The 22,981-nt window shown below is 45.1% G+C and overlaps 2 protein-coding genes across 5 annotated transcripts in view; one reads left to right on the top strand and one right to left on the bottom strand.

Moving 5' to 3' along the window:
• Window positions 1-23: 23 nt before the first annotated feature.
• Window positions 24-5,577, top strand: MGAT2 (alpha-1,6-mannosyl-glycoprotein 2-beta-N-acetylglucosaminyltransferase). 2 transcript variants are annotated; one of them, XM_068099340.2, is made up of 3 exons: window positions 24-91; window positions 229-1,707; window positions 2,175-3,288. In XM_068099340.2, exon 2 carries the CDS (start codon window positions 259-261, stop codon window positions 1,699-1,701), a length of 1,443 nt encoding a protein of 480 aa, XP_067955441.1. In that variant the 5' UTR covers window positions 24-91; window positions 229-258; the 3' UTR covers window positions 1,702-1,707; window positions 2,175-3,288. The 2 variants fall into 2 exon arrangements, with proteins under 2 accessions (XP_067955441.1, XP_067955435.1); XM_068099334.2 differs by having other exon boundaries at window positions 38-1,707; window positions 2,175-5,577.
• The window catches only part of POLE2 (DNA polymerase epsilon 2, accessory subunit), a 45,977-nt gene continuing 24,804 nt past the window's right edge, over window positions 1,809-22,981 (bottom strand). The window contains exons 9-19 of one of the 3 annotated variants that reach the window (XM_078769941.1): window positions 22,489-22,540; window positions 22,214-22,286; window positions 15,028-15,200; window positions 14,215-14,304; window positions 10,357-10,411; window positions 10,084-10,143; window positions 8,716-8,793; window positions 8,438-8,546; window positions 4,803-4,979; window positions 3,226-3,293; window positions 1,809-2,261 (exon numbers count right to left, since the gene is read on the bottom strand). In XM_078769941.1, the coding sequence (XP_078626067.1) occupies window positions 2,243-2,261; window positions 3,226-3,293; window positions 4,803-4,979; window positions 8,438-8,546; window positions 8,716-8,793; window positions 10,084-10,143; window positions 10,357-10,411; window positions 14,215-14,304; window positions 15,028-15,200; window positions 22,214-22,286; window positions 22,489-22,540 (954 nt within the window). In that variant the 3' untranslated portion in view covers window positions 1,809-2,242. Of the gene's footprint in view, window positions 2,262-3,014; window positions 3,294-4,802; window positions 4,980-8,437; window positions 8,547-8,715; window positions 8,794-10,083; window positions 10,144-10,356; window positions 10,412-14,214; window positions 14,305-15,027; window positions 15,201-22,213; window positions 22,287-22,488; window positions 22,541-22,981 lie in introns of those variants that run through there. The other 2 variants (XM_068099321.2, XM_078769940.1) reach the window with 2 other exon arrangements.

Genomic DNA, 22,981 nt, shown 5'->3' with positions numbered 1-22,981 from the left:
CAGTTTGAACGCAAATAATATTGCGAACCCGGAAGTCGGCGATTCAGTTCAATCTCGGGGCGACGTCATGTATGGAAAATGCTACTTCGCAGTAAGTCGATTTCCCTGTTATTTAAACGGATTTTGTGATCGTCTCGTCTCATCTCGTTTATTTGGCACCGTCTCTGATGAGAATTTGTTCGTCGGTGATGAATGACGCCACCAACGGGATGATTGATCCTCCCGCAGGCGGGTAGCACTGGGTAGTACCTCGAGCTGATGACTATGGAGCTGCAATGGAGATCCTGCGTTCCTCACACCAGGAAGCGGGACACGAGATGTCAGATACACAAGTGCAGGATCGTGTTTGTCCTAATCGCCATCCTGTGCGTTTGGCTGGTGTTGGTCTACATGAACATGTTGGACAATAACTGGAAAGTTAAGTACTCCAACGTCAGCACAATGAAATACTTCCGACCATTGTCTCGGTCTGGCAACGTGTCTCGATCAATGGCCACTCAAGGACCCAAGTGGACCTTGTTCCACCTCGAAAAGTTCCAGAAATGGATCAAATACTTCACTACCGGTGCCGTACCGGCCGCTCCCAACAAGACGGTAGATCTTCTGAAACGGATTTTGCAGCACAACGGGCAAAGGCCATTGCTCAACGTGGATAGGTTCCCCGGTACGCGTCCGATATATTCCGTGATCATCGTGGTCCAAGTACATAGCAGAGTGCAGCACCTGGGCTTGCTCATCGAGTCGCTCCGCCAAGTCCGAGGCATCCAAGAAGCCCTGCTGGTTTTCAGCCACGACCTGGTTATGGAGGAGATGGACCACCTGGTGCGACAGGTGGACTTCTGCCGAGCAATGCAGATATATTTCCCGTTCAGTCGGCAAATCTTTCCCGAAGAGTTCCCGGGGCATGACCCCGAGGACTGCGAGCGAGACTCGTCTCGATCCACCGCGCTCCGGCTGCAGTGCAACAACGCGGCATATGCCGATCGCTACGGGCACTACCGCGAGGCAAAGTACACTCAAACCAAGCACCATTGGTGGTGGAAGTTGATTTTTGTGTATCGGTATGTCCTGGGTTCTGATTGGAGCCATTCCATTGTGTCTAACACTACACCAGTATTGCTTCTGGAAGAAGACCATTACTTGTTCCCAGACGCTCTGCACGTGCTACACGCCATGGCGAGCCTCAACAAAAGCCAACGTTTGAATTGTGACATTTTGTGCCTCGGCACGTATGACCTCGTCCAGGACTTTGCCGGCCGGTCCGCTGAGACCGAGACGGCGTCGTGGCACGCCACGCAGCACAACATGGCAATGGTTCTGACTCCCGTTGTCTTGAGCAGAATGTTGTCCTGTGCAGATGCCTTCTGCTCCCACGATGACTACAACTGGGATTGGAGTCTGCAGGTGATTTCTGAGTCCTGCCTGAAGGGACACTTCAAAGTAATGATGGCCCGAGCTCCGAGGGCGCACCACACGGGCTCGTGCGGAATGCATCACCGTGGTGGCGCCTGCAGTCCTGAGCCTCAACGTGCACGGCTCACCAACCTTCTCAAGTCTGTCTCGCACTCCCTTTTTCCAGCGGAGATGAGAGTGACGCTGCAGTCGCAGAAAATTGGCGGCAAAGTAGCCTCCATCATCAACGGTGGATGGGCCGACGTTCGTGACGTGGAGCTGTGCCGCAGTTACAAGCGGCATGTGTGACATCATGTATGTTTCTTTCCATTACCGTTCTCTTCTACCAATTCACGACTTTTAATTGAGCATGCAGGCCTTTTTTAAGTTCTCGATTCAAATATTCCCAGCAAATATTGCAAATTTCATCAATATTTATTTTTAAAAATTGTGCAGTATTTATTTGCAGCAAAGATTCTGGGATCACGGGTTCAAATCTCACAAAATTTTTCCATTGTCTACTAATGTCTTTAATATATAAATAGAAGTACACACAGAAGTCCTCTCGACACTTATAATGCCAACACCCCTTACGCAAACCGACCCCGATTAATAATTTAATTACAGGTGATTCATGTAGCGATTTGAAGGAACATCTTTCAAACCAATTTCATTTATATTGAGGCATGTAGATGCACTTGAGAATACAAAAAGCCCTCTTAAGCTACATGTACAATGTATTATACACAAATCTATCGGATAAAATTGATTTTTCTTTGCAGGTGCCGGTGCCGATGCTGCATTTCATCCTGTTTTTGCTTGTTTGTCACACGTGCTGATGCCAGACCAGTCATGTGTCTTGCACTTGGCTGCGAAAAGGAAGAACGAGTATGAAAAACATTTCACGGGAATCCAAAAGTTGGCAAAAGCAACAAAATTGGTTGGAGTCGGGGAAGATCAACTTTCAAAAGAGAAGGCACCACCAACTACTAAAGCTGCCCAGCAGGTGGAGTTCAGTTCTGACATCTTGGCCACTGACTGGTCTTCATCTGGGATTGCAGGTATGGTTTGCCAAGTAGTAAGTATCCTCCCGTGGAGGGGATGGGAGAGGTGATTGTGTCACCTGACTGCAATGTGGAGATTGTGAGATGAAATATCACTTTCGTTACTGATCTTGAAGGATGGCCTAGAGGTACGCACACTCACTTCTAAGCCCTCCAGCCTGGGTTTGAATCTCGACTCAGCTATAAACTGTCATCCCAGTCTTTCACAGGTAGGACGATTCATCATTGTGTGTATCGTCCCTCAAATGGACGTTAAACTTGGCGTCCCGTCTACCGACATTAGTTGGGCGTTAAAGATACTACAGTGGCTTTTGCAAAGAGTAGGCAAGCTATCGCTGGCACCCTGTCCGAATTCTAAATTCCTACTCTATCGTATAGAAGGCATTACATCAGCAGCACACCTGCACCCCCCCACCCCACCCCCCCCCCCCCCCCACCAATGATGCTCCCCAGCAGCCTTGTGCTGCATACGAAAAGAAGATCCCCTAACTGGAAGATACCCTCCTCCCCTTTCCCTCCCAACTCCCCTGACTAGGAAGTTACTCAACTCCTGGCATAGGTTGCACCATTGCTGATGAAGTCAATGTGGTGATCAAAACTGTCAGACATGAGCTTTGCCTACTGGGAAGCTTTGTTTGGTAGTGGAGGTGGTGGTCTTAACTTTTGAAAAGCAACATTGCACTACAGAACCTTTCCAACCTGAAAACCCAAAATATCTGAGACTAAACGTTTATTTCCTTGTGAGCTCGAGCTTGTCACCATACCGTACCTGTCCTCTATATGTTTCTTGGAAGGGTAATAAACCTTGAAGCAAAACCCACCACTGGAAAAGCTGCCCTGGAACGGCAGAAATTTCATCGGCATGAAAACCCGCAACTACGAGTTGAACCTTACCTCTTGTTATCCTGGCCTTTTGGCCAGGAATTAGGCATGGTCAGTATTTTTTCCAATACAATGTGAAAGTAAAATTGTCAAAATGAAACTTTAAAAGGGCCACTGACACGGGAAAGGACCCGTCCTCCCCTAGTTTATGCGATAAAATGAATGGGTGAGCTTTTCATTGTATTTCAACCCAAAATTGGTGAGAATTTTGAAAAGTAATGTAATCCAACATTGCAAACGGACGCACACTCAACTCTTCCTGTATGGGTAAACTGTCGGAATGGCGATAGAGCAACGTCGCTGGATTTGTTTGTGAACAATTCAACTTTTGACTTGGATGAGACAAACTGTCGGAGAAGGGAACTAAATTATGGTTAGTGTGGGGGCGGGAACGTTTTCTTTATCGGAGTACAATAAAGTATCTTCAGCTAAGTGGGTGGGACGTCGGCTCGAGAAGCGCTACGATGGACGTGGGGTGCATGCGTGCAGCTTTGGGGGTCAATTTGACAGCACCGGCTTCTGAAAAGGGCACCCAATCCATAATGGGGGAACACAGGAGCAAACTACAATTGAGGGTTGCAATTGATTGCAAAAAAATAACATAAAAGGTGGAAATGATGTCCTTTGTGCTGAAGATCAAATGGAAGGGAAATAATAAAATGCGTAACACTAAATTCCACGGAGTTTCAGTAACAAACGACAGATGGTGGAACGGGGAGCAACAAAATCGAGGCCAAATGTTGAGGGACAACATAGATCCCTGAAATAACCAAGCCTCCTTGTGGATTGACCCCACCCCTCGCGAAATGGACCTTCACTAATTAAATGGAGCCCCCAACCTCGCCTTCTCCGCATGAGATGAACCCCCATACTTTCAGAGCCCAATGCTGCACAATTATGTTGAACAATTCCACTTTAACAGAGTTCTGTAATAACTCGGTTGCATTTCGAAGGAATTGTGGTCATGACACGTCATCCCTTTTGTCGCAGTCAATTGCTCAATGTGAGGAATATAAACCCAAAAACCTTCATCCGATGACAGTTTCCAGCTTCTTCTTCGTTACGCCGTTAGCCGACGGGTGGAGCACTAGACTGGTGGGCCAAGGAATTGCCTGGGTGTGTCACAGCATACAGTTTGGCAGGTGTAACGGGTATCATCAATGTTATTTAGAATCCTCAAACGTTAAACCCACATTAGGTAAGATTGTGTCAGTGGCCCTTTTAAAATTGAACTATGTACTTACTAAGTTATGAAAGTCATTTTATTATCTTACCAAGTTATGAAAGTCATTATACCATGAAAGCCATTTCACAGTGAGCCCTGTAATAGTGAAGAATTTAAAGTGCCATTAATCATGTGAAGTATTTCCAAAGCCTTTCAAATAGCAACTCCAGCGGAGAAAGAGGAATGCATCCAAAAAGGGACCGCTCCATCCCAGGAGCGAGGAGCCGAGAGTGCGTTACCGGATTGATGCAGATGCAGTCGTTGTGGGTGATGTTGAAGGGGTCGTACGTATCAGCGAACATGATCACGTCCGGCAGGGGATAGATAGACAGGGCGTAGTCATAAGCCCAGTGCACAGGGCTCACGGACAGGGGCAGCGGCGTCAGGTGAACTTGGCTGAGTATCGTCCGTACAAACTGCAAACAAACACGATAGGTGGATGTTGCTGACAATGGTATTTTTGGAGGGGAGAGGCGGCGGGGGGAGGGTGGGGTGTTTGACCTGCCAGCTACGGAGCAAACAAAACAAAGCCCAATCAGACTCCGAAGGATCACTTGGCACCCCCACTCGATTACAATGGCAACTCAACGCCACAAAGGAGTTTGTGAAACAGCTTGCACTTGGTTTGTTTAAACGTTTGTGTCGATTGCAAAGATGTCTAATTCGTTACTTTGTGTGCTCATCGTTTCACGAGAAAGCTCAGATGTATTATTCCCTTCTCTTGCGTTACTGGAACCTTTTTGCAGTGCCGAAGTGATGCTTAGCATACTAACCTCTTCGAAAGCACTCTGATGTTATCATGCTGGTGGAAAGTGAAGTGGAGTGGTCAAACTTTTCATTCCGGCATATCTCTCACCACATTTCCCCTTCCTGCTATTTTGTTTGTGCAAGTTGTGGCGCACTTAACATCCATTAAGTTATTCTGAGATTTGGTTGATGTGCATTGGATTTGTGCTTTGCGAGTGATGTACATCGTCATTGTTTTTGATTCGTGCAATAAAATTTAAATTTGAAGTGTGCTTCTTTTTTTTCTAGCCATCCAGTAAACTTTTAAAGATTTGCTTCACAAATAATAAAAACGACCTTTCCACAAAGTAGTTACAATAACAACCAATCACGATGTATATATACAGTGCCTATAGAAAGTCTACACCCCCTTTCAAAATTTCACCTTTTGTTGCCTTATAGTCAGGAATTAAATTATATTAAATCAGACTTTTTCCACCTTTTATTTACACATCGTAACCCACAACTTCTACAAGTGAAAGAAATTCTACAAATTTCAGAAAATTAATTAAAAATACAAAACTAGAATATCTTGGTTGGATAAGTGTCCACCCCCCTGAGTTAATACTTGATGGAAGCACCTTTGACAGCAATTACAGCTGTGAGTCTGTTGGGATAGGTCTCTACCAACTTTGCACACCTTGATTGGGCAATGTTTGCCCATTCTTATGCACAAAACTTTTCAAGCTCAATAAAGTTGTGTGGGGAGCGTTGATGGACAGCAATCTTCAAGTCATGCCACAGATTTTTGATTGAATTTAGGTTGGAGATTTAACTGGGCCACTCAAGGACATTTATCTTTTTGTTCCTTAACCACTCCAGTGTAGCTTTGGCTGTGTGCGTCTGGTCATTGTTCGCGACTTCCATACCAATTTCAGCTTCCTTGCAGAGGGCTGCAGGTTTTCCTCGAGGATGTTTCTGTATTTTGCTCCGTCCATTATCTCTTCTTTCCTGACAAGTGTCCCTGCTGATGAGAAACATCCCCATAACATGATGCTGCCACCACCTTGCTTCACAGTAGGGATGGTGTTCTTTGGGTGATGTGCTCTGTTGGGTTTGCGCCAAACGTAACATTTTGCATTTTGGACAAAACGTTTCATCTTGGTTTCGTCAGATGACAAAACGTTTTGCCACATGGCTCCAGAATCTCCGGAGTGTTTTTTTTTTGGATACCTCAAACGGGCCTCAAGTGGGCTTTTTTTGAGTAGTGGCTTCCACCCTACCATACAGGCCAGACTTGTGGATTGCTTGGGATATTGTTGTCACATGCACACAGTGACCAGTCTTTGCCATAAATGCCTGTTGCTCTTTCAAAGTTGCCATTGGCCTCTTGGGTGGCCTCTCTGATCAGTCTCCTCCTTGCTTGGTCATCCAGTTTGGAGGGACGGCCTTATCTAGGCAGGGTCTTGGTGGTACAATACACCTTCCATTTTAGTGATTGTCTTGACTGTGCTTCATGGGATATTCAAGGCCTTCGAAATATTTTATACCCATCCCCTCACCTGTGCCTTTCCATAACTTTATCCCGGAGATCTTTTGAAAGCTCCTTGGTGCTCATGGTTAAGTCTTTGCTGTGAAATGCACGACCCAGCAGAGGAAATCTACAGGAACAGCTGATTTTATTCTGAAATAATCAGAATCACTACAATTTAACACAGGTGGAGGCCAATTAACTTGGTGTGTGATTTTGAAGGTGATTGCTTACACCTGAGATAATTTAAAATTGCTATTATGAGGGGGTTGGACACTTATCCAACCCAGATATTCTAGTTTTGTATTTTTAATTAATTTTCTGAAATTGGAAGAATTTGCTTTTTATTTGGAAGTTGTGGATTACGATATGTAAATAAAGGTGGAAAATGTCTAATCTAATGTAATTTAATTCCAGGCTATAAGGCAACAAAAGGTGAAAATTTTGAAAAGGGGTGCAGACTTTCTATGGGCACTGTATATGCACACAAGCCGTACGCACGAGATTGCTTCATGTATGTACATCAGGTTATTTTTTTATTGTCAGCACCGAACGCAGCATTACCTCCGCCAAAATAAAGGGATGCGTTTACTGATATTGAACTGAAACTTAGTCGGGGACATGTATTGCAAAGCAATTCTCCCTCGTTTCAATAAATTTTAAACTCATGATTGAAATAAAAGTATTCGTTTGTGGACCTGCCTCCAATGGCTCCAGGGCATGGGATTAGAATCAGGGTCGTGCATTTAAACACCATATCCATTGATGAAAGCATTCATAGCATGCAACAAAAGCTATGGGTGAAATATTTATGTTTCATTTGAGTGATTTATCAAAAGCATTTGTTTACAAGGATGCACCTGCAAGAAAAGAGCTGTTCCAACATCGAAAAATGCCTCCTACGTTTAAACTGAATATGGGCTAGGAGAATAGCCGAGACTAGAGGTACGCACGCTCGCCTCAAGTTGTCTCGCATGGTTTGGAATCCCGACGCCGCTATAAACTGTCATCCTGATGATTCATCAATGTGTGTGCCGTCTCTCGGATGGACGTTAAACTGGTGCCTCCGTCTGGCAGCATTAGTTGGACGTTTAAGATCCTGTGGAGTCCTTCACAAAGAGCAGCCCAGCTATCACCCCGGCACCCTGAACAAGATCCAAATTCCTGCACACTCGGCCGAGTATCCTGCAGTGGAGTGTCGACCGTCCAGAAAGAAACTGCTCGGGCAGAAGCGATGCTTTATACAGAGCATGAGGCATTAATTAATGAATCTGAATATGACATTCTGCTGTGCATCAAGCAAGGAAGCAGCATGTACCATATTTTAAGTCTTTGGTACAACTCGGCCGGGGTTTGAACCACTGACCTCAAACTCAGAACGGCCACTCTCACCATTACGCCATCGAGCCTGATACTACTTTGCGATGCACTGACCCGCCCGTTTTCAGATTGCACGAGGACGCTTTCCACAAGAATTGCACATTGAGCACGCACCGGATGCTCTGCCAGTTATAGTGTACGAGACTGCAGACAAGGAATTTTCGATATGTTTCAGCACAAACAGCGGCAGAACAAGTGAAAATGCTAATCTACGTATAGAATAATGTCGGCACGCACATGGTTTGGGATGCTCATCTTGTCGCTGGGAAACTGGATGCAATTTCTGCACATCTTGCTCACAAGGTTTTCTCGAAACACCACGATTTCCTGTGTGCAGTACTGGATTCTGCAGGAGAAAGAGGTTTGTCCTGAGTTCGGAATAAAAAGGCTGTCACGTTATGGGTTCAAAAGATAGTACAAAAAAAATGAAATAAATAATAATAATTTTTAAAAAATCACCACCAATGGTACACGTCACAGTGTTGACAAAACCCATCCCACTTGTGCAGACGAACCTGCTGGGGTTGGTGGCAAAGACGGCTGATGGCACTTGCTGTGTGAACTCTGTGGTGATAAAATCTGCAAGAGGAGGCCTGTGGGGATAGTTTAGGATCACATTCATGCATATATAAGATTTATTACAAGCGTTTCATCCTTCCTCTTCATTTGTATGTAGCACAAAGCTGTGGGGTAGCATCATTGGCTAAGGGCGTGGCTGTGCCGCTGATGCAGTGCCATCTGCTGGTCAGGGCAGGAATTTGTAATTTGTTCATGGTGCGGGCGATAGCTCACCTACTCTTCAGGAAAGACACCGTGGGATCTTTAATGACCATTAATTAAAAGCGGTAGACGGGTTAGGGTGCCGGTTTAAAACGTGTTGGTGTTAAACGTTTAAAACGTTTAAAGAATTAAAACCAGAACCCTGGTGTTGGGCTAGCGGTTAGGGTGCCGGTTTAGGATCCTAGGATCCTGGGTTCGAAACCCAGTCGATCGCTGAATTAACGCCAGGGGGGTTGACTCAGCCTGTCATCCTTCCGAGGTCGGCAAATTGAGCACCAGTTCACTGGTAATTCCGTTCGTCGTTAAAGGCGGCAAAAAGGGTTGGCGTCAGGAAGGGCATCCGGCCGTAAAACATTGCTTCAAAAAGGGGACCAAAAAACAACAACAACCACGGTGCCCGAAAAAGGCCAACCCCCGCTTGCGGGGAAAAATGGCCTCTAAAGGTGGTTATAGACGGAATGCCCAGTTTAACGTCCATCCGAGGGACCGCGCACACATTGATGCCTCACCCTGCCTGTGAAACCCCAGGACGACAGTTTGTAGCTGGGTTGGGATTCAAACCCAGGCAAGTGTGCGTACCGCAAGGCCATCCTGTCAACCCTGTTTCATTACAATGGTATTTTAGTCAATTCTGAAATGAAGATTTGTAATATTAAGTTGAGGTTTTCATACTCTGAGGAAAATTAATGCAAAGTCTGTGAAGATCTCATAACTTTCAGTATTATAAGCTAATTATTGTCGTGCAATTGGGGAGTCATTTTGCTCCGAGTAGTTGCGTTTGACTTTGAGTCGTCTTATCTGGGTTCGATTGCCGACCCGACCACAAAGAGTGAGACCGGTGCTTGCATCCCACAGTGTCTTTCACAAAGAGAAGGCAGTTGGTGTCGTCACACAGGGTGTCGTCACCCTGAAAAACTGCAAATCCCTGCCGTAATCTTCAGGGCCACTGAACCAGAACCTCAGTAACGAAGCAACTAGCGAGCCGTATATCAGTCCCGGTGCAATATGTGTTCGCCAACAGTGATGACATTGCCTTGATGGCTTTATCTATCGGAAAAGAAAATGCATCGTAATGAGAAATCCTGAGCACTGCACATATCTACCTTGGCAGAATGGTTCCGGGTCCTGGGTCATCTGGTCCAGGAACGAACACAAATCGGCTCCTGCAAAGACAAGCGATTCATAATAATGACAGTGCAACTTAAAGCAAGTAAACGTGTGATGGTTGCGGTACGTTGTCCGCATACAACAAGCGTTCTTGCGAGACAGCATGGTGATGTGGCAATGAAGATAGACGTCGATGCAAATGTAATTTCCCTCCCTGGGTGGTGATGCTGCAGAATTACCATTACATGATGCTCACTGTGAATACTCACCTGTGCAGTATATCGGGAAACTCAGAAATAATGGTTCCCAGAGTTTTGAAGGATTCTGAGAAAAGAATAAATTCTGTTAAACAATGACCACAACTCCGAGCAGAATATGTTCTGTGGCTAGCCAGGCCAGATGTTCGACTAAAGGTGGCAGGAATTTTTACTTTATCCAGGGTGCCGGTGATAACTCGCCAACTCTTCGCGAAAGGACGCCATAGGATGTTTAATGCCCACCAACAACCGGTGCTGGCAGACAGGTACTGATACGCACGTCAAGGTTATCTTGCCTGCCCCAGGATATGCTCTCCACAGTGTTGGTCGATATTTTGACAAGAATATAATTTGACGAGAATGGATCGATGGATATTCCTCCATCTGCATTAGATGTCAACCCAGTGTTACAATTGATCTCAAATAAAGGTCACATGAGGGGACACGAGCAGGAGAAAGATAAGAGATAAGTAGAAGAGATACGTCTAGAGAGGGGTAACTCGAGTTTGACGCAATCCTGACAATTTTACAGGTAGAACGTTTCGTGACCAGGGCTGGGTAGCCAAGGGAATATTTGGCAGACGTCTGTCTGATCTGGACCGGATTGAAAACTGAAAGAACTGAACTGGACTCAAAGGTCTGTCTGATCAAGCATGATGTTTATTGGTTTCTTGCTTTTCTCAGTACAAATATGCACAGACTACAGGCCTTGCAAAGTGTCTGCAGATTCCCATGGATTGGATTTATCCTTCGAAGCAAAAGAAGGAATGTTGCTTTTTGCTATTGGCTCAACACAAGCTTCCTTTCACCAAGGATGAGATGATGGATAGTGGAGCAGGAGGCACGAGTAAATCAATTTGTGAAAAAATAAAAATATATCGTTGTGCAAATATAAACCAGGAATTAGAGGGTTGCTTTTGAGAAACAAAAAATGAGGTTGTGCAAGCAAAGTGTCATGCTTCGTTGGAGGGGGTGTACAAATTAGGACCGTGTTCGTTCATGTAGGTTCGAGCATTTTCTGAAACCATCGACCCATTAGTGAAGTTGGCCTCGTCTTATGTATGCCATGAGAGGCGGTATAGTTGATATAGACATTAGACAAGAAAGTGCAATTCGTAAGCGTCTTCTCTGTGAGCCTTGCAAGGCATCCATGCGAGGTGAGGACGGGATGGGGCCAGAAGGGATTTTGGACGTGTCTACATCCCGTGTGTGGCTTTTGAAACCTCGAGAGGCACCATGACACCAGCCGGCCCGCATGAGGTCACCGCGGCGGCAACTGCGTGCCACACGATTGATAGAGCCTGTCAGACGAGGGAACACTCGGGCACGGGAAGTGATACAAGTGGCTATGCATTGGGGTGGGGAGATTCACTTGAACAGTTGTGTTTGAACAATGGGCTCCTCTCCTCCTCCGCCTTTCTTCTTCTTCTTCTTCCTCCTCCTTCTTCCTCCTCCTCCTCCTCATCATCCTTCCTCCTCCTCCTCCTCCTCATCCTTCCTCCCCCTCCTTATTCCTCCTCCTCCTCCTCCCCCTCCTCCTCCTCCTCCCCCTCCTCCTCCTCCTCCTCCTCCTCCTCCTCCTCCTCCTCCTCCTCTTCTTCTTCTTCCTCCTCCTCCTCCATCTCTATCCAAAGGGTTTTGTGGAAATTCACTAAACTTGGTAGTTGTGATTATCACATGGCAGGAAGGTGCTACCATTTTTGGCCATGCGCCCCCTGAGGCCTTGGGGCGGGGTCAAAAGGTCAACTACCCAAAAATGCAATTAAGGCACATTTCAAAACATTTTCTAATGAAACTTTGTATATTGTCGTTCTGTTAAGACCAGCCTTGAATGAATAGCCGAACTGCTTTAACTCCTGAGGCAGCACCCAAATATGGCGGTTATCGCGCGTGCGAGATCGTAACAATGCGAGTTTACCTGAACGAAACCCCCCCCCCCCCTCCCACCCCCCACAAAAAAACTACATGGGTTTATTCCCAAACCCACAAACACTACAGTAAATTCAACAATCAAATAGTTTCATGAATATAAATCGCAAACGGAAATAAAGGTTGAAGTAAAACTAAAATTCTATTTTGAGGGACCCTCTACTCAGTCACAAAAACACACAGGGGAAAAGATAATAAAAATAAAATGTTCCTTTTTTGTGTATACACATAGCTGTCTCCAAAGGGTCTTTTTGTAACAGTGGTAGCAATGGTCAGGTCCAATGCCTCCGTGCCGGAGCGCCCCAAAATGTCACCGGCCGACGACAGCGAGAGCACACAGAGCCTCAAAGCGAGCTGTGAAGATGGCCCTCTTTCGCTCTCTCCGTCCCTCCCACGAACAGCATGGCCTTCAGTCCATCAGGAGCCAAAACCTTCTTCAACAGCCGCCACCAGAGCAGAGAGCTCCTTGCTCTCAAAAGCACGCACCAAAAACTACCTCAGCACAAGCACACAACCCAAAAAGATGGCGCAACCTTCTTTCCTGAGCAGAGAGAGACCGACTCCTCTTCTTCCTCTCTAGAGCCAATCAGGCCGTTTCCCTCACTGTTCGCCACGTCCACGGTCCAATCACGTCCCTCAGGGCGTGACCTGATGGCCTTTCTGACTGCCCCCCTGATTCTCCGCCTCCCGTGGGTGGGGCTTTCGCCTATTCGGTCCATTGGGGCGGTGCTTAGTCCGACCGGCTCTTCCTTAGCTTCTGTCGGCGGTAAATGTAATTTAGAGGAAGTGCATGGCCGGCTACGGCAGCAAAACGTAAAGGGAAAGTTAGAGGGAAAGCACGCACTGGGAAAATTATCCTTAAACCATACCACTAATTAGCACTGCTTCACCCCCTCACCCCCACCCCCCATGTGAAGAACATTTAAACAATCTTAAGTTAGTGTCCCTACTTATTACATCGAGATTTCTTCTACGCGTCATACAGTCCATGCTATTAATTATACAATCCTATTACATTATCCTATATTAATTATAATTAATTATACAATCCTATATGAATTATACTCTCCTACGGTATCCTTTCACCTACCTCTCCCCCCTCCCCCCCTCCCCCCCCCCCCCTCCCAATAAACGTAACAATATGCAATCAACATTGGGGGTCACATGAAATGTGTAAGGGGTTGTTTGGATTTGACCACTGGTTCATGCCCCAGGGGGTGGGGATTTATGGTTACAATGGTCAAAATAGAAGATGTTTTTAACTCTAAATTTAATATTGCATCATTCCTGGTTGAATGTTTTGCCATCTTTCAACTTTGCTTTTGGTGGGAAGCGTGTGGATTTGCAATGGTGCACCATCGACTTTCCTCTAGTTATTATTCATTTGTATCCTCCATATTTTCTTCAGAACTCTCTGTACGTGTCATCTTGTCCTGTCTTTTTCAATAAACCTGTTATTTGTTAAGAGTACCAGCACCTGATTACTGTCCCTGAACTACCACCTCCTCATTCGCACACAAAATGTTTTGGCCTGGTTTTTTGTATCAATCCCTGGAGGAGATATAAATTTGTTACAAAGATTTAATTTAAAGAGATCTAACTTTAAAGAGATCAGGCTAACCCCCGCTCTAGCAGGGAAAATGGCCTTAAAATGCATGCTGTTGTGTTGTTGTATTTAATGTAAAGAGACTGGCGGGATTTAAATCGAACGAGGGAAGCTACGCTATCCGCTTGGACGTGATCGATTTCCTTCAATTCGGCCATTTGTAAAGCAGATTGCTTCGGTGCAGCGGGTCCACATTAGCAGACCCCGTCAAAGCCTCAATTTGTATGTAGAGGTGGTGTACAAATATAAAAGAGGAATTATATTGGTGCTTTTGGGAAACAAAAACAAATGTGTAGGTATCGTGTCATGTTTCGTAAAATAAGAGCTTTTCTCACCCCTTAGAATTTTTATGTAGTTTGGTCCATATGGCTTGGAGGAAAAGTTACCGCAGAGGATAAAGCAGGTTGGAGGTTCAGGCGAATAACCTGCAGAGCAGAAAAGACAGCGATCAAACAGTTAATCAGCCAGGTACCGTATCAGGAGTCACCTTGGCACGACTACAAACGCAAGTACCTGGAAGTTGACAATGGAACATGAAGTGAATATTTCCCTCTCTCATAAAAAAAATAATAGGGAAAAACGAGAACGGCACGTCGACCGATATGCCTCTGTCCACATTACATCATTATACGTACTTGTACCAAGTTTGATTCAAATCACTTCAGCTGTTCTCAAGTATCACATTTTTACCTGACATGCCCTCTGACCTTCGACCTTCAATGCAGAAATCTAATCAGTTCACCATTTCATCATAATATATCCTTATACCAAATTTGGTCAAAATCCCATCACTTGTTCACAAATTAGCACAGCAACAGAACTTTTACCAAAACACCACTTCTGACCTTTGACCTCTTGACCCAGAAATTTAATCAGTAAATCTTTGCATCATAATACATACTTGTACCAAGTTTGACGTAAATCCCTTCAGCCGTTCTCAAGTTATTGCATTAACAAAAACCTATCATGGACAGATGGGCGACTGTCGGCAGAAACATTTAAAAAATAGATTCAAATAAATGGAAAATTCACAAGCATTTTCTCTTGGTGAGAAAATGTGTTGTGTGTTGAAAAGGAAGGAAAAGCCAAAGAAAGAGCTCAGCGATGTGATTTTGAGAAAAGCAGTGGCATTCAAGGACTTTCTGTACCGGTGAATATGATCCGCAGCTTCTCCAAAACATCAAAACGATCAAGCCAAACGTCTGATAAAAGCACGAACATGACATCGTCCCGCTGCTCCTCGAGGTGCGCCAGCTTGTCCGACGCCTTGACACTCAAAGCAGACGGGCCGCCAAAAAAATTCTCGCACCCAAAGTGCGCCCTGTGGAATGCCATTTAAACAAGGGCCGGTCTTATACCCATGGATAATACATGAACCAGAGGAGGAAAACAACGAAAGAATGATTAATATAATAATTATGATAATAATCTTTGTTGTCCCATATCCAGAGAAATTCTTCTTTTGTGACACCGTAAGTTTAACCATCATAAAAACACAAAACATCAAAAAGAATAAGAAAATAAGGCAAAAATATGGAATATGGACTAAACAGCAAAATGGTTAGGAATTTGAATTTAGCACTTGAATTGCACATGGTACAAATAAATGACTTTTTGAAAATGTTCTTCTTCATCCTACCAACACGAAAGTGTCTCCCTGATGGCAGTTTTTCAAAAAGTCCGTTCAAGAAGTGACCTTCATCGGTACACCCCTGCCCGACTTCCTTTTCAATGCTCGCAAGTACAGAGACTCCATACTGGTTGAAGGACCACACACTTTAAATGCCAGTGTAATGACCTTTCTCAATCGTGACTTATTCCGCACATTAAGATAACGGTACCAGGAAATCAAATTAAATGACAAAACACTGATCAGGAAGGAATTTGTCAACATCCACATCACACGTGAGCTAATGCCAAATTAACTCGACTTCCTGAGAAGATACAATCTTTGCATTGATTTCTTGTACACAGCATCAGTATTTTCATCAAAAGTTAGCTTGTTATCAATAATAGTGCCCAGGTATTTAAATTTGTTAACAATTTCCACCACATCACCATTTATGGTCACAGGCTCATGACTGTGACCTTTCCAAACGTCCAAAATCATCTCTTTAGTTTTACACACATTAAGAGCAAGACAAAAGTCCCCACACCACTTATTCAATATGGCAATCTCATCGAGGTACAATACCAAGGGTGATTGATCGGAAAGACAGCCAAGATTGGCGATATCGTCCACGTACTTAATAAAGTTACACACTTCTTTGAGGGCCACACATCCATTGGTGTACAAACTGAACAGTAGAGGTGACAATACAATAAATGCAACAACAGTACAATATAGGTCCCAAATAAAATCAGTTGTTCAAAGTCTATCGCTGCGCATCGAAAGAGCGTTGACCAAGGGTTGGCGTCAGGAAGGGCATCCGGCCATAAAAACATTGCCTCAAACAGGGAACCATGATCGTCATGGGGCCCGCAAGGCTAACCCCCGCTCCAGCAGGGAAAAATGGCCTTAAAACGATCATTCATTCATTCATTCATTCAAAGAAAGCAGAAAATATCTTCAACGTGTATAGGAAATTTCAATTAAATAAACAAACGCATCAGTTACCTGGAAATTCATAATTAGCTGTATTCCATTGTTTTTTTGGCTTTTTCTTATGCTACAGTGTCTTAATGCGATTGTCGATACATGATTCATGTATAAATAAATATTGTTGCGGATATGAGGACTGTATTTTTTTTTATTGTGTGCTTTATTATTATTATTGTTTATTCTGCGCCTCCTGCCTCCGGAGTTGTGTAAAGATAAAAAGGGCGTCTCGGTAGTTATTCCATGAAACACCACATTGCAGGACCCGATAAAACCCTTGTTCAGTAGCTTATATCTTATTATGTGTTTTAGAGTAAGGCCTTGTCTTCCATTAAAATGACACTCCATTGCACCGAGTAAAAGAGATAGATTCCCTTCATTCCCATTCCCAAAAACCTCCATTTCCCCTTTCGTAATGGCCAAGCCTCAATTTGGCAATTACATCCCCTCCAAAGCCGCCATTGACCACGAGGCAGGGTTGGGGAAGAAAGGCGGGTCTCCACCTCGTCATAGAGGGGAGGAGTAAGTCGGCCCCGCTCATCCAACCCAGAACGAGGGGTTTGGCTTGAGAGGGCGGAGAGAGAATGCTTGGGGGAGGTTCGCAAAGGGTGAAGGGCGGGGCCTATATAACCCGCCGTGGGGACGCTCCCCAAAAAAAGGAGGAGACAGGCAGATGAGTCCAAGAGAGTTGCAAAAAGGTCCAAGGCTGAGCTGAGCTGCGTGGTGAGGTGCAAAGGAAAGAGCTGGGTCGTCAGAGCAGAGCTGAGTTGTGAGGTCCAAAAGCAGAGGTCATCCAGGGAAGCGCAAAAGCCTGCTATTCGTCACCTTGCTCGCCAGCGGCAGCGTCTACAGCAGCAGCAGCAACAACGCTCGCCAGCCGCTTAGGGGCCTGGACGGCAGTTCGGAGCAGGGCCGCGAAGGAACGGCGGCTGCAGAACGTGCGGATCGTGCTGCCGGACCCAGTGGACTTTCCTCTCCTTCCAGTCAATCCACTCTGCAATTCTCCGCGTGAGTCTGTGTCTTCGTTTGTTCTGTCCTGGGTATTAAGTAAGCCTGTTAGATAAGCTAGTAATTTGCACTGTGTCGCCTGCGTCTCATGTCCCCTATAAATAATCGTGACTGTTCTTCTTGCATGTGTATGTGTACATAATAAACCCCGTTACTCTTCTGTACGTCTTCTTCTTCCTCTTTGCATTCGGTCGCTTTAGAGTTTTCCAGATTGAGTATCTGTGGCGCGATACGGCCAACGTTTGGGTGAATCGGGTGAATCGGGTTTAGTCGGGGAACAACTGTTCGGCCGCGGTTACACCACCGCTCGGTAAAAAATAACATCTAATCCGCGGACCGTAACAATATATATAAATAAGTAAATATAAATAAGTAAATATAAATAAATATAAATAAATAAATAAATAACTATAATATTGTTACGGATCTCAGACGGCACTCCCCTTAGCAAGGGGGGGTTAATCCCCTTGGCCTGTTAAGCTGGCCGTCTCTGGTCCTGGTACTTGTAACGCTCTTCTGCGGGCTGGAATTGATCAGGGTTATTGGTCAAGGTGTTCTCCCGAATACCTTTACCAACCCCTCCACAAAACAGGGAGACAAGTACCGCTCGAACCACGGACAAGATGGTATTTGCCGAGCGGTTTAGCAATCCGCGGCTCGAGCCGTTATCAAGAGACTAAACCCGATTCCGAGCATTGGCCGAATCGTGCCACAGGTACTCAATTGAAAGAAGGGACTAAAGCGATCGGATGAGAGGAAGCCAAAGAACCAACAAGGGTAAAGGAACAACACAGGTTTATTTCTATACTAAAAGAGGAAACGAAAGAAGGGCATTTACAAGGAGGAAAAAGCAGATACACAGGGCAAGCCTTAAAACAGTCTTACTTGTCAACGCCCAGACAGAACAAACACAGACTTACACGAAAGGGGAATAGCAGGCAGGAATCACTGGAAGAAGGAGAAGGTCCAGGTGGGACAACAGGGCTGGAAGGTTCGGCAGGGCACAGCAAGGAGGTCCGCTCCAGGTCCACGCTCCGGGCTGGCAGCGAACAGCCAACGGCAGCTCCACGTACTCGGTTTCACACGGTAGGGGCTTTCCGAAGCAGCTCCGCGCAGCTTCGTCTCTCTCGTGCCTTCTCACCGACTCTCTTATTCAGGTTGCACCTTCTCACCCAGCTCGTACCTTTTTCTCTCTCTCCTTCTTCGGAACCCCCTCACTCAACTGGCCAAGCAGTCCCTTGCAGCCGCTTTTATTGCTGTGTTGGAAATCAAGCCGCTGGCTCTGATAACATGCCTACCGGTTGGCTCACCACGGTGCTGGTTGGCCGGTAAGGGCTTGCTGACTGCACCTCCGATGACGAGCTGACGTGCCACACCTTGTTCTGGTGGCTCCTCCCCCTTCTTTCTCGGCTTGACCGCATGGCTAATGGCGGCTGGTGGGGAGTTAGAAAACCAAGGGGCAGCGAACGCTGCCCGACTGTCACTTTGAAGCGTGGGTGAGGCGATTTGGGGAAATTGAAAGGGACCTATCTTATTTGATTAATGCAACGCAGATTCGACTATTGGGAACAGGTCCTTAACTGAAACACACAATAATGAGATAACTACGGAGAGGTCCTATGGTTCGCTATGTGTGGTACGTGGACTAACTAGCGTGCGATCTTTACCAAGCCAATTGATGGGGGTATTTACAGGGGAACACTTATAAGGGAAACATTTACTAGAATTTACTAGTGAAGGTTCTAAAAACCGTAACAATATAAATAAATCCCATATATTTTATGTATATATATATATATATATATATATATATATATATATATATATATATATATATATATATATATTTTATGTATATATATATATATATATATATATATATATATATATATATATATATATATATAATACACAGACGCACACACACAAACACTCACACTCCTCCCATGCTCTTCTAGCCAATGACATCTCCATAAAGCAACCAGGAAACGCTGCACAAGTTAACCCCTTTGCTGTTTCAAACCCCACCTGGGTTCTTCTACAACTACAGGCATTTACAAGCAGTATATATATGAGAATCCCAATACTACACGCCCCCCTCAGTTGCCCACCAGTTTCATCACTTTTTGGCGAATCAGCGACAGAGTAGACAGAAACGCGCACCACCGAGGCTCCAAAGCATGTACCATGTGTAAAGCCAATAGCAGTTGACATATAAATAACAAGACCCAATCACATCTCTCACCCTTAATTGGAGTGCGATAGGGCTAAAAACGATATAGCATGATATTTCAAAAAGTTATGGACGGTTTATGACAAAACTTGGTGGACGAGTTGGTTAGGTGACAAGAACAAGCCGATTAGATTTTGGTTCAGGTTCGAATCCAGATCCTGCCTATCAGTGGGATACAAAACATAAACTGTTCAGCCTGATGGAAGTATGCGCTCTACTGGGTGCCATTCTAGTTTCTACAGTGACTTGATGTATATTCTTGCCTAAGCTTGAATTGATGGGCTGAACTCGAGCATATGAGCTTTTGATAGTTTCAAATTATTTCAGTGTCTCTTATGCACGACTGATGTTTGGTGAGGCGAGATGTTTATGCAAAATGTTAAGTATAGTAAAAAGTTGGCAAGTGACAATGATGCAGTTAGTCCAAAAGCTGTTTTGAAAGATTGAGAGAGTAAGGGAAGTTTCTCGTTACTTTCAGATAGTGAACTATCTTGGGTGAACGAGCAAATACTAGCGGCTTCTGGATATAGAACTATTTAGTAATCACAAGTAGCTTGTAGAAGGAGGGCCTACGTGAAGATTCTTCATCCGATGATATACAGACTTGGCATTTAATATGGAATATTAATTTTGTGGGGGTGAACTTACTTTTCAAGATGTCTTAGAACCAAAAGTTCATTGGAATTATGTTGAAATTATTCTAGATTTTGTTAATGTGACCTTTAAAAGAAACAAAAACCACATTTGACATTTCGAAACAAATAAATTGATCCTGGAAAGTGATGTAAACTGATATCGAACTCAATTCATGGACAGTATTGTGTTAAACTTCTGTACGTTTTCCTGACGTATCTCTATTTTGCACATTAGCCAAATTTTTTTTTAACAAAAACAAAAGTTAAATTACGACTGGGATTATGGACAGTAAAATTACAGTTCAGTACTTCGTGTAACCCCCACGAGCATTCAGGAGAGCACGTACATGTTGAGGCATGCTGTTCACGAGATTTGCCAAGGTTTGGACAGGAATCGCTTGCCATGCAGTGACAATAGCCTGCTGCAATTCACGCAGAGAGGTCGGCTGCTGGTCCAAGTGGTCGATTTGACACGTTAATTCTGCCCACAAGTTCTCTATCGGATTCATATCTGGGGACATGGCAGGCCACTCCATATGCTCTACACCACGGTCAGCAAGAAAGTGTTGGATCATGCGAGCACGATGAGGCCGTGCATCGTCATCTTGGAAGACAGTTTCCTCGAAAGGCTGCACGAGCAAATGGAAGCAATGTTTCTTCCAGAATGGCGCTGCACTTGAACTGGTTCAGGTTTCCATTCAGAACAACCAGGTCAGTTTTGCCCCCTGCATGAAAAGCAGCCCAAACGGTCACCCCACCACCTCCAGCTTGGACTCTTGGCACTATACAATCTTTGTTGTAGGCTTCATGCACTTGTCTGCGCACTCGGACGCGGCCATCTTGACGATAGACCAGAAATCTAGACTCGTCACTGAAGATCACATGATTCCAGTGTCCTGGCTGCCATCGACGGTGCTCTCTGGCCCAGTGCAATCGGCGCTGGTGGTGTTGTCTGGTCAGGCGTGGCTTTCTCAGGGGACGCCTGGCACGATAGTCTGCTTGAACCAGTCGTTGGTTGACTAGCCTTCTGGATACAGGCACATTTGTCAGTTGCTGCCACTCAGCACTAAGCCGATTAGCTGACTTGGTACGGCCATTGCGGACTAACCGGTGCAGCTGGCGATCATCCCTCCTCGTGGTTCTGCGGACACGTCCTGGCCTCGGTATTGGAGTAGGGACACCCCTCTGAGCATTTCGTTTCAGGATCTTTGACACCTGACCTTGAGTGATGCCATACTGCCGAGCAATAGCATGCTCTTTCATGCTGTAATTTCGTAAAGCCACCACTCCATGACAAACAGCATTGTCGAGTTGACGGACCATCTCCAGAGGAAGCGGCATTAACTTTTGGAGATGTGCAGCAGTTGTTTTCCACTAATACAGAACGCAACAACCCTTGTATACCTGACTGTGAAGCCAATCGTCAAATGCACCTGTCCGTACATTTTGCCACGCCACCTGTGATATAATCCTGTTGTTGACTTCTTGCTGCGACAGACAATCAGTGACATGGTTCTTTAAACAAATAAATCACCAAAGTGTAAAAGAAACTCACCAGATTGATATACTGAGTTAAGAAAGTAAACCCAAGTCAAGGAAAAAAAATATTCCATATTAAATGCCAAGTCTGTAGAAGTAACGATTTAGAGAGAAAGGAGAATCAGGGCCTGTCATCAGTTGCTTTGTTGTGTGCAATGCTGTGGCGGAGCGCTGCGTGCATCGCCTGACAAATGCACGTCAAGAGTACAACCCCCTCCCTGCCAGTTGGACATTCGATCGATTAAAAAAAAAAAAAATTCAGGCTTTTGTGACCGGCACATTTCCTGCGATAAACTCGATAACTGGAACAGCAATCATACCTGGTGATTCTTGAATGTTCAACAGGAGGAAGTCCCATGGCAATTACGTGAAAAATTCCATCATCGTACCGACCTAAAATACAAGAAGCCACAAAAGAAAACAAAATATCGGAGTAAGATAAATCTCACGATAATTGTTAACAGAACTTTCCTTTCACTTAATCAAAATTAGTCAAAATCTGATATAAAGTGTTTCCGCCGTGACACGGAGATAGAAACCGTTGCATAGAATTGGGGGAAAATATCACAAATGATGCGCAGCCTCTTGCACCCACCTTCTGCCAGGATACAGCAGCATTCCGTGAAAAGGCCATGCTGATGCTGGTGCTTGAGAGTGAAGGAAACAGCTAGAAGTGGTGAACACAAGACTCAACATCTACCGTTGTGGATGCAGCATTTGGGCAAATACGGCAAACCAGAATTCATTTTAAACAACTACAGCTACTGCACACAATTGTGGACATCTTCTGTCTCCGTCCTTTCGCTTTCTAGCCTTTCTCTTCACCTTCCGCCCATGCACACCTTCGCTTTCACGTTTCCCACGTCCGATCGCTCCACCGCTGGACCCTCTGCCCCATATACAACGCACCGGCTCCGTCAAGAGACGCATTAGATCCGTGCCGCGAGTGATGTCTCTACATCATGGGGTAAACTCCGGTGCCGCAGCTGTGCAAGGTACAGGAGGGGAGTGAGGACGTAGGGTCCGGTTTCAGTCAGGACGTGGGAGCCAGTAAGGTGTTGTAAGCCACACCAAGAGTAAGGTGTGCA

This window comes from Myxine glutinosa, chromosome 1 (genome assembly GCF_964187855.1).
Source record: "Myxine glutinosa chromosome 1, kmMyxGlut1.1, whole genome shotgun sequence".
In the NCBI taxonomy this organism is placed as follows: domain Eukaryota; kingdom Metazoa; phylum Chordata; class Myxini; order Myxiniformes; family Myxinidae; genus Myxine; species Myxine glutinosa.
Note: the sequence above shows the minus strand (reverse complement) of the source record. Positions and strands in the feature narration are given on the sequence as shown.

Coding starts and splice junctions, on each gene's coding strand:
- MGAT2 (XM_068099334.2), top strand. CDS start 259: ATGACTATGGAGCTGCAATGGAGATCCTGCGTTCCTCACACCAGGAAG.